This window comes from Streptopelia decaocto (genome assembly GCF_964273445.1).
Source record: "Streptopelia decaocto genome assembly, chromosome: 2".
Lineage (NCBI taxonomy): Eukaryota > Metazoa > Chordata > Aves > Columbiformes > Columbidae > Streptopelia > Streptopelia decaocto.
Window position 1 is genome coordinate 67,981,619 of NC_138655.1, and position 15,268 is coordinate 67,996,886.

The 15,268-nt window shown below is 39.9% G+C and overlaps 1 protein-coding gene across 5 annotated transcripts in view; it reads right to left on the reverse strand.

Annotated features, from left to right (window-relative positions):
- The window catches only part of LOC309436906 (poly(rC)-binding protein 3-like), a 151,578-nt gene that overhangs the window by 49,514 nt on the left and 86,796 nt on the right, over window positions 1-15,268 (reverse strand). For all 5 annotated transcript variants that reach the window (XM_082046558.1, XM_082046559.1, XM_082046557.1 and 2 more), the window contains exons 3-5: window positions 3,515-3,538; window positions 3,387-3,419; window positions 791-907 (exon numbers count right to left, since the gene is read on the reverse strand). In XM_082046558.1, the coding sequence (XP_081902684.1) occupies window positions 791-907; window positions 3,387-3,419; window positions 3,515-3,538 (174 nt within the window). The remainder of the gene's footprint in view (window positions 1-790; window positions 908-3,386; window positions 3,420-3,514; window positions 3,539-15,268) is intronic.

Below are 15,268 nucleotides of genomic sequence, written 5' to 3' on the forward strand. Positions count from 1 at the left end.
AAGATGAATTGCTTCCTGCAGGGGCCTCTGTCTCTCCACAGAGGATGAGAGAGATGCCTGAACTGGACATCTGATTTGCAAAAGCAGAGGGAGTTTAAATCCTCTCCTGAATGAACAGGGTTTGTGTTCTGTAGTCTGCGGCCTTTTCTGTGAGGTTTCCCCTTAGAGCAGCGACCGTACCCAGTTACAGTAGGTCCCTGGAACTTGAGGAGAACCCGGAACTTTAGGTATGTATCTGCACAGAACTATAATTCTACAGTAAACTGAGTGCTCTCTTGCCTCACTCTTAGTGCCTTTATTTTAATTGATTTTAAAAGACAACCTTTAAATACGGTAATTGTAATAATATAGTTTGCTTTTAAAATAAAAAGTTTCTAGTTGAGGGAATTATATATTCATTTTGACATATATAAAATCTACATCAATACCAAATGGAATAATATAAAAACAGAGCTACAAGTTAGGCAATTATTCTTTTCAAATCAAACCCACAATGGGATAAGAAATTTTCCAAGACATTTTTCCTACCATTAGTGCACATTACTAGAAGCAAATGTTTTTCCCTGAAGTCTCCAAAAAGCAAAAGAAATGATCAAACAGCTTGTAAAATGACCCATAATTTTTCTTCAGCATAACTGCCAAAATCATTTATGAAAATACAACCACTTTCACTGCTATTAAATAGAACATTAAACAAATCATATTTAACATTAAAGCAAACATGAGAAAATTTAAGCACTGTTTGTATCTCAACTTGAAGAGAGAAAAACCCCATATTTTATTTGCTTACCTCTTCAAATTTTAGTGCAATCATAGAAAAAGCTTTAAAAATTGCATCTGTTGGGCCTGTTATTGTCACAATTCTCTCTGGACAGGAGCCTTCTGAAATATTGATTCGAGCACCACTCTGTCAAAAAGAACAAATATTTTCCAAATTTATACCTCCCAGGGAGCAAACTAAGTAGGCTTAGGGACATAGTTTGGGAAAGAATATCTTGAGGCATCTTATTCCCTCCCTCACAACTGCAGCCCAAACATCATATAATTTCAGTATTAACTGATCATACGCCAAAAATTCATCTAGCTGCAGGAAGCCGGATTCTGTCTGGGTAAATACTTATATAGTCTTCATTGCAGTATGCAAATAGTGCCTCTGTAACTCTAAGTTGCAAATAGTTGCATAATCAAGTCTTTTCCCTTCCCTTTTGCAGAGTTAACCTTAAGAAGGACCAGAGCTGCAGAATTTCAGACAAGGTTGTTGTCTCCAAGGATCACCAACATCTCCCAGGAAAGACACATGTCTGTGGTTTGGAGACCCAAAGGCAGGGCTTCATCTGTGTAACTGGGGCATTGCGTTGCATTGTGGAGAAGTTTCCTTATAAAAGTGTCTCATGTGAAGGCAGTCAATTAATATGCACTGAACAACCCTTTAAAGGAGTAGTGGCAGGACAGGCAACAGCAATGGTGTGATCTCCTTAAGGCAAGGAGCCTGTTGGAAGCAGTTAGGAGACAAGCCAGCATGGCTCTCAGATGTACTTAGTCACACTTATGCCACTGTGGCAGTGCAGAGAAAACCCCTAAACTAGAGGTAAATATATTTAAGAGAATGTTGGTGTAGACAACGATAAAAGCCAGTTCAAGTAAGACCCATCCTAGGCTTCCCCTGAGGTTTCAGGCATGGAAATATGTTAATACAGTCTAAACAAGTCACTTGAGCCTCAACTCATCCATGGGCACTGACTTTCTTGAGGATCTGTGTCTGTAGAAAATGTGAGATAATCTGGGTTAATTTGGCTTTGCCTTCAAGGTTATCACAAATCAGCTGATGTGCTGTGTGTCTGAAAGGTCACTCCACTGTGGATTGGTAGCCAAAAATCGCAGATGTCACTCCTCTGATAGATGACTGGTCAAAGCAGAGCTACGGCAATTGAAACATTATGTGGTTGCCTCCATAACTGTGTAGGAGGTTAACAGCTGCAGGGCACAGAAGTGAGATTTTTGTACTTTTCTTTAGGCCTGAAGCTGTTTCTGACAGTTCCCTGACGACAGGGCAAGACAGAGTTGCATTTCATTCCATAAAGATGGCATGCAACTTGCCACATCTGTCAGGAAAGTAAAAATAAAGTTGTGTTTTGCTTTTAAAGAAGTACGGAGGATGTTAATAATTTAAAGGAAGACTGAGTTATCATCACTTGGAGACACAGCCTCCTAGTCTTGTGCTGATATAGAGATGCCCATGATCATAACTAGTAGTTAAACTACAATGTGTTTAATCAACTGGCAGGATTACCTAGTATATTTGAAACATTTTTTTCTTATATTTTTAAGTATTAGTAAAAGCACTCAAGTGTGAAAACATGGCTGAAAGCTCTTATCATCAAAAAAGGAGCTCTGAACTCAGTCAACCTGACAATGACCTCCCTACTGTGTATATTTAAAGATGCATCGCAATTTTCTTTACTACAAATATTTTGAGATTTCTCTGCCACAGAATTTCTGTCAGTGTATAAAACAGTAAAGCAGTTGACATAGTAACGTACTGCAGATCTACCAGAACCAAACTGACTTTCTTGAGGCATCCTCTACACACTTTGCACTCCTAAAGTTTCAACCAGTTGGATTTGTCTTTGTCTTTTGACTTATGCTTTTAGCACTTGCTTCAAAGAAGGAAAATTACACCGATCTCCAGGTAAGATGTGCTGCCTTGCAGGACAAGTGTGGGTCTACAACCTCTACCTGTGCAAAATCCTCTGAAGACAGAGCAGGTTGCTGTGCAGTAGGGAAAAAAGCTGCAGACGCTGGGGAGACGGAGGTTTATGTGGTGCCGTGTTTTAGTTATCCTTTTTGTGCTTACAGCATTTTCAAAGGATGTTAATGACAGGTGTGCAGGTCTACCCTGTTTACATCCTACTCAACTGTTAAACAATAAAAAGTTAAGGCTTTGCCAAGACATAACAGAGGGATACTCTGGCTTATGCAAGTCTGGCTCCAGCTCTGCTGAAGCTTGTGTCTATTCTCAAATTTCACATAGCATCTGATTTTGGAAGCTCTCTACCAGGAGGCCGAGCCATGTGCAGGGCCAATGTTGGTATGCTAAAGAAAGATCCCATGGTTTAGATGCACAGAAACATGCTGGCTAAGCTGTTCCTGAGATAAGAGAGCAGCAGGCATATTGCTAGGGGAATGGAAGACTCCAGACTGCTGTGGCAAAAGGCAGTTTACACTAACAACGTTTAATGCTAGTGCATTTAAATACCACCACTTGGAAAGAGTGGTGAAGGTAAATTAAATGCCCACTTGATGGCAGTGTCGGTCTGCAAACGCTGAATTTCCCTGTTCTCTAAACTGGAAAGAAAGACAGGTAAAGACATCAAGGCTTGTCTTACCTCCTCCCTCATCTTCTTAACTGTCTCACCTTTCTGTTAAAGAAACAGAAAAAAAGTTAGCCTGGGTTGATGAAGTGAACTGATATACAACATTTTGACATGAAAATAAAGAAAGTAATTTTCCTGACCTTTCCGATAATGCTTCCAACCTCCTGCAACAGAAAGAAAATAGACACTGTGAATTATATGATTCACTATGGAAGAGCATTAGGTTAGCTCCTAAGCTATTTCACTATCACTTCTTTCAAACCTGCAATGTGAAGTGTAGCCCACTTCCATTGTAGCTGTATACAAATATGCCATGTTAGAAACAAAAGGATGGACTGAAAATGCAGCTTTGCCACTTACTGATTGTGCAAGAAAAACGCCTTTAACAGGAACTGATCTTGTAGTTACAGATCAATCCTGCTACTACAAACAGAGATAAACCCCTATCAGGGAATGAAAAGTTTGAAAACGATAGAGCTGCATAACCTGATAGAAAAAATGGGATATAATGCAAGCATCAAAATAATTGCTGATCTCTCTGAGGACAGGTGTTTACCCTCTTTACACCATGTAATATCTAGAGCTGAATTTCCATGCTACTGAGTGTTATTGTGTAAACACCTGGTGGCATGTCTTAATCTCCCTGTTAAGTACTTACAGAACAATAATTGCTAATCACTTTTCAGGGACTTGGGAATTGCTACTGGGCTCCCGCGATTTTCCATGAAGGGACAGAAAATACTGAGAAATGTCACCGAGAACATAAAACAGTGGAACCATTTGGCAGTTCTGGCAATATCCCAAGGGTTAAAAGCTTGGTGCATAAAACCAACAGATAACAAAAATAAAGCTAATAATTTTAAAATGAATAATCTGGGCATGTTACATAAATCATGCAGGTATGACATCAGACTGGAAATCATCTGATGGAGAGGAGACCAACTAAAGGAAAACAAACTCCCCTCCTATACTCATATTGTGAAATCTACTTCAACGGTTAAAGACTGTCTCACATAGTTGATCTGTCCCAGACATACCATATACAGTTCCCCCCAACTCCCCCCATCTAGATACTTAAGTCTGACCCATCCTGAAACACAGTCCAAAGAGTAAGATTTAAGAAATTGTCCTCCATTGCTCTACCCAATGATGGGCTCATGACAAAGTGGTACTAACTTCACTTTGCAGTAGAGGGCTACCTGCAGCAACCTTGAGAGAGGTGGTTCTCACCAGAAGGTTATATATAAGCTCATAATCTGAAACTGCTTGTGCTTGCAACTCCTCACATCCTGCTCGCAAAATGTAAAGACATCTCAGTGAGAAGACGACCTATCTCAATGAAGAACCTTGGCATATGGATCTCTGTGAGTCTGCACATAACACCAGGCTGGGAGCATGGTCAATACACTGCTGGACAAGGCTGCTACTTGCCTTCATCTACACAGGCTGCAGAAATGGGCTGAGAGAAACCTCAGGGAGTAGAACAGAAGTCAAATGAAAAGTCCTGTGTCTGGGATGGAACAAGACCACGCAGCACGATGAGCTGGGCAAAAACTTGCTAAGTACAAACTGGCTTTGCAAAAAAAAGTTCTGAGGGTCCCAATGCGTAACTCCAACATAAGTATATGAGTGCACCAGCAGTGCATCCCTGATGAAAGTGTATTAGTCAGAGTGTAGCCAGCAGGCTGTGGCAAATGATTTTTGCCTTCTCCTTGTGCTTGTGAGACCATGTCTGGCGAATGGTTTCTTGTTTTGGGTTCCTAGTAGAAGGCAGACAAGGACACACAGAAGAGAATCCGGTGCAGGACCACAAAAATGGTCAGGGGACTGGAGCGCAGGACATATGAGGAGAGGCTGAGAGAACTGCATTTGTTCACCCTTAGGAAGAGAAGACTTGGAGGGACCTTATTGCTGTGTACAATAAAAAGGTAAGCTGAAGCCAAACTCCAGAAAGCACAAGATGCAACAAATGTGAGTTGCAACAACAAGCTCAAAATGAGGAAAAAAAAATTTAACGTGCAGATGGGTGAACATTGGAGCAGGTACCCAGAGAAGCAGTGGAGTCTCCATCCTTGGAGGTGTTCAAACCCAGTCTGGGGAAGGCCCTGAGCAACCTGGTCCAACGGGATTTGCTTGATTCAGGTGGTCAGACTGGAGACTTTTGGGATTCCTTCTAAACTCTCCGTGAGCCTGTGATTCTTCAAGCATGGCCTTATGTCAATACCTAACTAGCCACAAAATTCCTCAACCCAGTGAGGTCCATCTCAGGTTTATTTTCAAACTTTACTTCTTCTGTTTTCCATTTCATTTTTTTATTTCCCTTCGAAGATGGGATTGTGCTCTCTTGTACGTGCTGACTAGAGAACAGATATTGATATTGCAATATCAATTGCAAATCTTCCAGAGATAGTAATTGCAAATCTTCCAGAGATATCCGCCTTGCAGACCTATAGTTCTGCTAGCTGATGTACAGTGGACCTTTACACATCACACAGCTGTGTGACTGTTCTTGATAAAGCTTCCTGTGTCCATCTGGGACTGTGAGACATTTGTCCATCTGTGCATACAATGCAAAGAAGGAGCTCTGTGAGATGAATGAATGAAGTGGACTCACTGCGGCTTTGTATCTTGTGACCGAATTATCCCGGGTCCCTCCATGTGTGGGTTTAGGTCACGTCTTCCCCTGTGGCTGAGCTGGCCACACCAGCTTGTTGATGTAGGATCTCTAATGAGGTGCAGCTTTTTGTTAGCAGTGACACATTCAGGACACCTATTCCACTAAATGTTTAAGATCTTACTAATTTTTATATGATCACTGTAACTCTGCCAAACTGCCTGTAGCTGTTTAATGGGATTAAGCTATACAGGGAGTAAGAGTTTCAATGGTGATAAGCCTTGAGAACCCTCATGTCTAGTAGTTCCTGTCTGCCCACTCAGCACATTCAGCAGTTTTACCTTGAAAACTTTTTCCATTATTCTCAGTCCCAGCTTTCAGATTTTTTTTTTTTTTTTTAAACAGATTCTTAGGAGGTAGAAGGACCTTTTGCTATGGGTTAGCATATTGTGTTTTAATTGCTATGGGCAAGCAATCATATTTCAGTCCATGGTATAATTTCAGTATCTGTATATCTGAAGTTTCAGTAGAAGCTGTAGGCCTGGTCTTGAACTTGCAAGGCTCTGCCAGTACACACTTAGTATAAAATCTGTCCAAATCCATTTGATCATCCTGAGTCTTAATGACAGATGTTGTTCTTTTAGAAATGTATGGATGGGTCATGGCTAATAAGTACAAAACTATCTTCCTTGGAAATAGGGAAAAGTACTTTTGGTTTGGAAACAGAAAAGCAATATGCGTAGCCCTAGTAAAAAACGAAAAAGGCAGTCTGTTTAAAACATGGAATTTGGGAGTATTTAAACAAACAGAGTAGAGCATAAAATATCAGGATTCTCAAGCTGCTTGTTCTGCTGAAGTCTGTGGGAGTTTTGCTATTGTTTTCAGTGGGGACAGGAATTCTATCTGACTATTCATCACCTTGTTGTTACCAAAAAGTACAAGCTGCCGAAGAACTGAGAGAATGATTAGTGTGAATCTCACTGAGAAAAAATATTTCAATGAGACTGGTGACCACTTCCTTGGAACATGCTAGTAAATGTCACTTCAAGAAAGGCAGTGGTAAAAAAGGGGATGCTTTCTTTCATGCTGAAATGCTGCATATAGTATTATTCACACATCTCATTCACATGAATGAGATTAATTTTACTCTTAATGAACATTTGGGGAACAGGGAGCCCATCACAGGGCAGAAAGTTATTTCTGCAGTTTTTGCATTACCTGTGGTCACCTGAGGGCAAGACAGTACCAGCAGAACAAAAGGTGGCACCAGAGAAGTCTGTGAGCCAAGGCTTTTGCAGGGCTCTTGATGGTCCAAATGACTAAAAAAAAGATATAAAATAGTCTCTAGGAGAAAGCTATTTCCTAATCAATTATCTGGTGTGCCCTTTGAATAACGAGAAAGAAATCAGTCATGTTAAGAAAAGACTTAACAAATGGTAACAAACCTTGGTATAAAGCTTAACCATTGATCTGTAAACATGAGTGAAATTCCATCATTTTTCTAAATGTAGGCTAGTTTAATAATTACTGTGGCCCAAGAAATAAAAAAATCCCCAGCTAGTTATTCCAAGAGCATATAAAAGCACAGCCCATGCAGATTCTATTATCAATGCTACAAAGCAAATGGAACACTAACATTACAGGAGCTCTGAGATAAAGCCACATATAGAAGTAAACCAATTTAAGAAATAATATAAGAATATATACTTCCACTACGAAGCATCCGACAAAGCACACGTCCTAAATCCTGCAACTCAATCAGGCAATGCTTTGCTTGCATATGCCTGCCTGCTTACTATGACCATGAACAAGGTAGAACCAGTATGACTGGATTCTACAAACAAAAAAGCCTGCTAGAAAAGCATTGGAAGGAAAGAAATACAGCCTTCCATGGTGGAGAAGCACACCTGTCATGAGACAAGGAGGAATCCTGGTGACAACGAACAACATCTGTGTTGATAAAGTTTTCTAGACCAGCACTAGTTGTCTTTCTGCCATCCATAAAGAGGCATAAAATAACACAACTCTCTCTCTTTGCCTTGTTCTGAGGATAGAGTTGCTGATACTGTATAAGTTCATCAAGATGCTTACATGGAAGACCTCAGGAATGTGTTCCATAAAGATGTTCTGAACAATGTGTTTGTATGGAGCACATGAGGCATTGGCATTTTTCAAAGGCTGAGAAAAAGTCTTAGTCAGTTTTGGGAAACATGACTTAATGTGTCTACCTCATGGAACAAACGGCTGCCTTGGATAAACTGAGAGTCTGATTTGTGTTCTAGGATTTTGTAGGATTAGCCTCACTGACATGAATGCTAGGAGATGCTTCAGTAGTCACTGTCTGACGCTAACAGCTCTAATTCAATTAGATACGGCAGTCCAAGCCCTTGCTGAGACCAATCTCATGCTACCAAATGTGGTAGTGTATGAGGAAACCTTCAAATTATGGTCCTTCTGATGGAGATGCCAGTGCTACAAATCTTCCGTAGGTCTATCTACTAATTTTTGGGCAGCTGTGTCAATGGGCATTTCTCATTTGCTTTTTGATAGCAGATGGATAAGCAAATTTACATTCAACTTTACACCAAACCTCCTAGCCCGCTACCCTCCCCCCCCAGCCCGCCTCCCAAACAAACAAACCAAAAACTGGATAAAAGGAGACTGAGGAGAGACCTTATCACTGTCTACAACTACCTGAAAGGAGGTTGTAGCATGGAGTAACAAGTGGAAATGTCCTCAAGAGAAGGTTCAGATTGGATATTATGAAACATTTCTTCATGTAAAGAGTTGTCAGGCATTGGAACAGGCTGCCCAGGGAAGTGGTGGAGTCACCATCCCTGGAGGTGTTTAAAAAATGTACAGATGAGGGATGTGGTTTAGTGCTAGAGTTAGGTGATGGTGGTAGTTGATGATCTTAAGGATCTCTTCCAACCAAAATTATTCTATGATTCTGTGATGTGTCCCTCTGCCTGTGATGCTGAAACAGCAGCACTGAGCAGGGTGTGTGCCTTCTGCAGTCTCAGCTGATTAATAAGTGTGGACTGATGAGGAGATTCTGTTTGACAGAAGTGGGAAAATTCAGCTATGGAGATTGTTTTGAGGACATACAGTGCCCAGGGGCTGGGGGAAAAGACTTCCTGTCCTTTCCGTTGATTTTTAAGCTAGTTGATTTTAGGCTAGTGAGGCTAGAGAGGAGATTCATCTCGCATTGTGTATTTGGATGCAGAGCTTTGTTCCATGACTAGAGCTCTTAGGTACCACAGTAATGCAAACAAACAAAACAAGAACTATAACAGCAATAGGCAGGACAGTCAATCCTCATAATACCCTGACAGTGTTCTTGGAAACTAGAAAGAACAGAACAAACGTTAACCTGGTTGGCATTTTACAGCTTGGATTAAATTACTGAAAAGTTGATTCTTAAAGCTACTTTGTTGTATGCTATATTTTAATAAGTAAAAAATTAAGGGAAAAATCAGGCAAGAAGAAGGACATTACCTTCAAGAAAAATTATTTCTGTCCTTGGTTTACAATCTTTCATCGGGCAATTAAGTAGGCACAGAAAAGTGGCCATTAAAAGAAATCCCTGGTGCTAAAACTATACTATCTATATTGATGCAAATGGCAATTTTCTCCATGATACATGTCTGTATTTCACAGAATGGTTAGGATTAGGATTGGAAGGGACGTCTGGAGATCATCTAGTCATCTAGCTGTTAAATGTGAGCAATCACCTTACTGAGTCTATTTTTTTCTTTTTCTTGTAAAAAATTCTATATATGTGATCATAAAACAGTCACCAACATGTCTGAAAGTCACCACTGAAACTGGATGCAAGTCCGCTGTAACTAGTCCTTCCCGTGCCACAAGGCACCCACTGATCCTGCTGAAAGCATTGGCAGATGAAGTTCCTCAGGGCATCTAAAATTAAGACATTAGTACTGGTAGTTTAGTGCCTAAAAATCAAGGCACTCATAGGGTTTTCTGCAAACCTGAACATTTGACCGCAGGTACATTTTTCTAGGTCACTACTGCTGAAACGATGATAAACATGTCATTGAGCAAATGGTATCAGGTAAAGAAAAGCTCCACTCAGTCATCATATCTTCCCTCCATCAGTGCAGATTATATATTCTACATGTGCTGCTCTTCCTAAAACATGTTTAAAATATGCTAAGGAGACTTCCAGAATCTCACAAAAATCCCAATACTAGGATTTTCTCTTGGGATTCCCTTATTAGGATTTATTTTCAAAAATATTTTTTATCCCATTATTTCCAGCCACAAGCACTTGTATCATTCAAAATAATGACACTCCATTACACTCATATTTATTTTCTCCAGGTATTTATGAGAATGTCTGAAGAAAGCTAGACACAGTCTCCTAAGCCTCCTAAAACTTTCTTATTTTTCTGCAAATTCCCCCCCTGCTCAGTCTTCAACATCACTCAGATGCATGGTGCCTGCTGCTGAGCACAGAACCGCAGGTGTGATTTTTCCACAAGAGCAGTAAGGTAATTACTGTTTCTTTGCCCCATGATGCACCAGTACTATACATCCAAAACTGCATATGTTTCTGCTGCAATAGCATTCCTCTCCAACTCAGCACATCCCAAATGTGTCACTCTCTAGACACTGCCACTTCTGATGCCTTTCAGCCTTTTCTTCTTTCCAGATTTCCTTCTCTCACTGAACACGTATCTTCTAAATTACCTTTCCCAGTTAATTGCCTCAGGTCTCTAATTTACACCTCTCAGTATTTGGCAAGACTCCTTCTTCCCTGCCAGTTTTCCCTTCCCCCCTTCATTCTACCTGTAAATTGTTTCCTTGTTCTTGCTAACCATCTGACTTCGTTAATCCATTTTGTTTTCTATTTCTGAACTCCTTCCCCTTTCTCTAAAAGACTCTTCAGATTCAATATATTAATATATTCTACTTTGGTTTCTTGCAAACTTCACTGCATCCAATATAGTTTCACCAATGCACACCTTTGCACAGTGCATTTGAAAATGATGCTTTTTTTCTTCTGTTTGTACTGAAGGAAGGAAGCAGACTCCTGTGCCACCACTATGAGATGGAGACCAAAGTGGATTTGTGACCCTGCTGCCCTTTCCATGCTGGCACATTTGAACATTTTCTCATGTTCCACCTCATGGACACAGCTTTCAAATCTCCATTAAGCTGCTCTCCTGAAATTTAACATCTTCCTACCAACACAGTCACTTTACCACCAACATCTAAAATTAACCTTTAAGGATAAGTCTCTAGGGTCTTTGTCAGCCTGTTAACACCAGCTGTGTACTAACCCAAACCAGCCCAAAATCATGTAATCATTATCCACTCTACTCAAAGTAGGTGATTTTTCAGGAGTTATTTCTTTCTGGGCAGGAACCGACCAAAACTAGAACAAGAACACTGCAGATGTCAAATACTAAGGTATGTTGGCAGAGACCTGTGGGCAATGCTATGATTTTCCAGAGTCTTCCAACCTCATTTCCTGTAGCAGTAAGCAGGAAAAACAACCAGCCACAAGTCATGGGAATAAAATTTCAGACAAACATGTAGCAAGGAATGGTAAGAGAGAAACATCGAGCCCCATCAAAGACCCTGTAACATGTAGATACGCAAAAGAGGTTTGATTTTGACAAAAATTTAAAAAGGAAGAAAAAGTGAAAGGCACACTTCTTTTGGAGCCTGAGCTCTGCCTCTCCTTACGGAGGGCTCTGATAGCTGGGGACTGTTTGCCCATGCATGTACATATGCTCAATTTGTGTTTCATAAGCCCTTCAAAAATGTTGAACTGATCTGGGTAAATGTTGCCATTTTTGTCTTCGCTGGAAGCAGAAATCTTGCAGTCCTTGCAATATTCGAATCCTGCCAAGAAACTCTACTCTTAAACCACACAAAGGTAATAAAATGTCTGTACCAATTCACATCTCTGCCCTATACAGTGATTTTACTTATTTTACTTCAAGAGACAGCAGGAACTGGATGGAAAATGCAGAAGTAGGGCAATGTAAACAGCCCCATTCCATATTCCTTCTTCTTTACTGAAATGCATGTAACTGTTTTATCACTTAATGTGGTGTATCTTTCTCATTAATAAAAGATGAAAATGCATCTCTGTATTATTTAATATACTCTACATATCAAATTTCTGCACATCCTTCAAAAGGGTCTTCAGTCCTTGCCCTCTCCAGAGCAGCACTCAGGTAACTCAGTCAAAAAGGTCCTGGGCAGCAGAGGCTGCAGTGCCATAGCAGCTTTATGGGATATTTTCATTTTCATCTAACTTGTCCTTAAAAACCTCCAGCGATGGATGCTGCAGCATGCCTCCTTCCTTCCTCACACATCTGTACAAGAAGATTTTCCTAATTTTGCTTTTAAAATTCCCTGCAGAAGGAGACAGTTGTTTCTCTCTGGATGTGAAGAACATCTGAGCACTGTCCTTGCAGCAGACTCCCTAACACCTGCCCTCTAATTCATCACAAGAAAGTATGAGAAACGTTTTGTGTTGCTCATGTTTTCTCCTCAGGGCTTTCACACTATCATAATGTTTTCATTGATGTAACATGGCGCAAGATGAAAATTAGGCCTTTCATCTTACATCATCTAACACTTTCTGAAGCCCTGGCTCAGAAGGCTACCTGAGACCCTGGAAACATTTACCCTGAGGTTAACCTTTTGGTGGCTCATGGTGGCTGGCTTTGTAGTGGGCCTGCACAAGGCTTTTTGCTGCTTCCATGGATACAACACTTGCTGCCCTCCCTTAACATCTGCCTTGAGAAAACCAAAGCTTTCCCTCGTTGCTAGCCAGCTGCTCTCAAATCTTACTAGGGTGTGGAGGAGCAACTGAGCTGGTCCTCCAAGTGGCCTTCCCAGCCTCCTTAGTAGGAATCTGCACAAAGCATCATGGGAGCTCAGCTGGACCTACAGCCACCTTTTTTTCCCCAAAGCAAGATAAAGCAAAGAAGCTGATGAGAGGTGTCCTACCTACAGTGAGGCCCTGGCCCTGGGTACTTGTAGAGTTCAGGACTGTTCCCAACCATTTTCCTTTCACCAGACACTAATGTTGTCTTTGATTTTTTGCTATATGCTTTGGTTTTTGTTGTTAAAGATGTTCTTCTATTCCCTACTCCCTTACACAGGTCTGTCCATTCATACAAATCCTGATTTTTCTGTCTGCAGGTACATAATTTAGCTTAATTACATAATTAAAATGTCGATCCTTGACTTAAAGCCCATATACGAATCACATTAAAAGTGCACACTGAAAACTTCCTAAGTCTCCAGGATTTACAGCCAAGAAAACTAAGCTCAGTAGCACAAGTTATGGACTTTCAATCAGAATGAATGCAAATGTCACAAAGTACATAGACTTTCCCTATGCAAAGGTACACTGGTAATAGAGGTTTAGAGACGGAATTAAAGTTAGTTGGAATAGACCCTCATAATTCCATGAAACGCACTCATAGATAACTAACTCTAAAATGTTCTTACTTTAAAATTATCTAACTGAATCCAGTGTGATACTATTTTTAAAAACAAGCTTTTAATTCCATTCTTCTCTTCCAAGTTATGACCAGTTATTTACAGCCCAAGCTCTGCTTCAGTTAATTGTTTTGTCTAGAAATACTAATTAGAGATCAGCAATTTCCACCTATGTCATTACCACAATATATCTTAAGAAAGAGCCTAGAAATATATTTCTTCTTCTTTTTCAGAGGCACATACAGATTTCAGAGTGACCTTCTCACACTGAGTACATATTGACTCAGATATCCTTCATTCCTCTATATTAGCATTTCTAAATCACAGAAATGACATCAAAGAAATCATAAGGGTCTGACTTTTATCACCAAAATAAATTCTGACTTAATGTACACTTTTCAGTACTTAGGAACAATAAGATACATAATTAGAGCACAGTAGAGTTAACAGTATACCCCTCGAGCCTTGTTAACTGAGGATGCATGGTATATTCCCACTTAAAATTTGAACTTTGTAGCTTTTATGGGTTTAATTTAGACCCTTGTGACTACATATGTATTGAAGATTGGACACATAACATCTGTTACTGTTAAAAGTGGATGCACACACAATCATTCATGTTCAATGCAGAAAATCAGCTTTTTCTAATTTCATTTCTGATTACTATGTCTTTTGTTTCAAAAAAGCCCCTAGCCCACGGTTTAACTCAAATGTCCTGAAAATGACAAATGTTTGATTTTTGCTTTAATGGCATGACTCTGAAAGAAGCAGAGCAAAGCACACCTAGGCACATGGGAACTGGACTGAAACCAACAGGACTATTTATACCCACCAGGATAAGGATGTGTTCTAATGTTTCTCTGGACCGGGACCAGAACCAGGTAGATTCAGCCTCTAAGACCTAATTTTAAGTGCAGATGTGCACAGATTTTAAGTGGGTTTGGTAAGAGAGGCTGTAATTAAATTTGTTTGACAGATTCCTATTTAAGATGCAGATTTGACATACCAGATGCCTGCCTGAAGCTGAATATTTCGGGGGGGGGGGATTCAAACAAAATATTTGAACGATTTCTGAGAAAATTTATAATTTGACCTCACATAACCTAACTTCTGTTTTAAGTGACAATCGTAAACTGTACCCCATCATACTTCTTAGCAGCTCCATAAGTAAAATACAGGGGGAGATACTTTTGCCTTCTATTTGTGCTATGAGTATATCACATGTGTTCATGCCATAGGCTAAAAGCATGCACTTTTAAAATATGTAAATGCATTTTTAGTTATTAAATTAAATTCTAGGATTAGATTTATAGATAAAAATTTGATCTCCAAAATTATATTTATATATTCACTGTCCCTTGTTAAGAAGGAGCCAAAACCATCTACTTTATATAACATTCATTCATTAAGCCTAAAAATGCTTAGCATTGCCTGATTCAAATAATACAAACATAGCTATAAAACGTGTTTTTTAATTAAAAGCCCATTTTGTGATCTGGCAATGTGAAATAAACAGCCATCAGACTGTTAAGTCTGACAGTACTGAATTGGGTCTTTGTCTATGGCACAGATTTCACAGTTATCTGCGTGCTTAAGTGCTGCATTGGACAGAAAAAATATGACAATCAACCTTCCAAAACAAACCCGCAGGGGACCTGGACAAATACTTGGTATATCAGAGGGTTCACTCTAATAAGATGCTACATCAGAATAACGAAGAACAGAAAGAGACAGTATCTCTGTGGCAACTACTTCACACAAATCAATGTTCTGGTGTCTTAAAAAAACC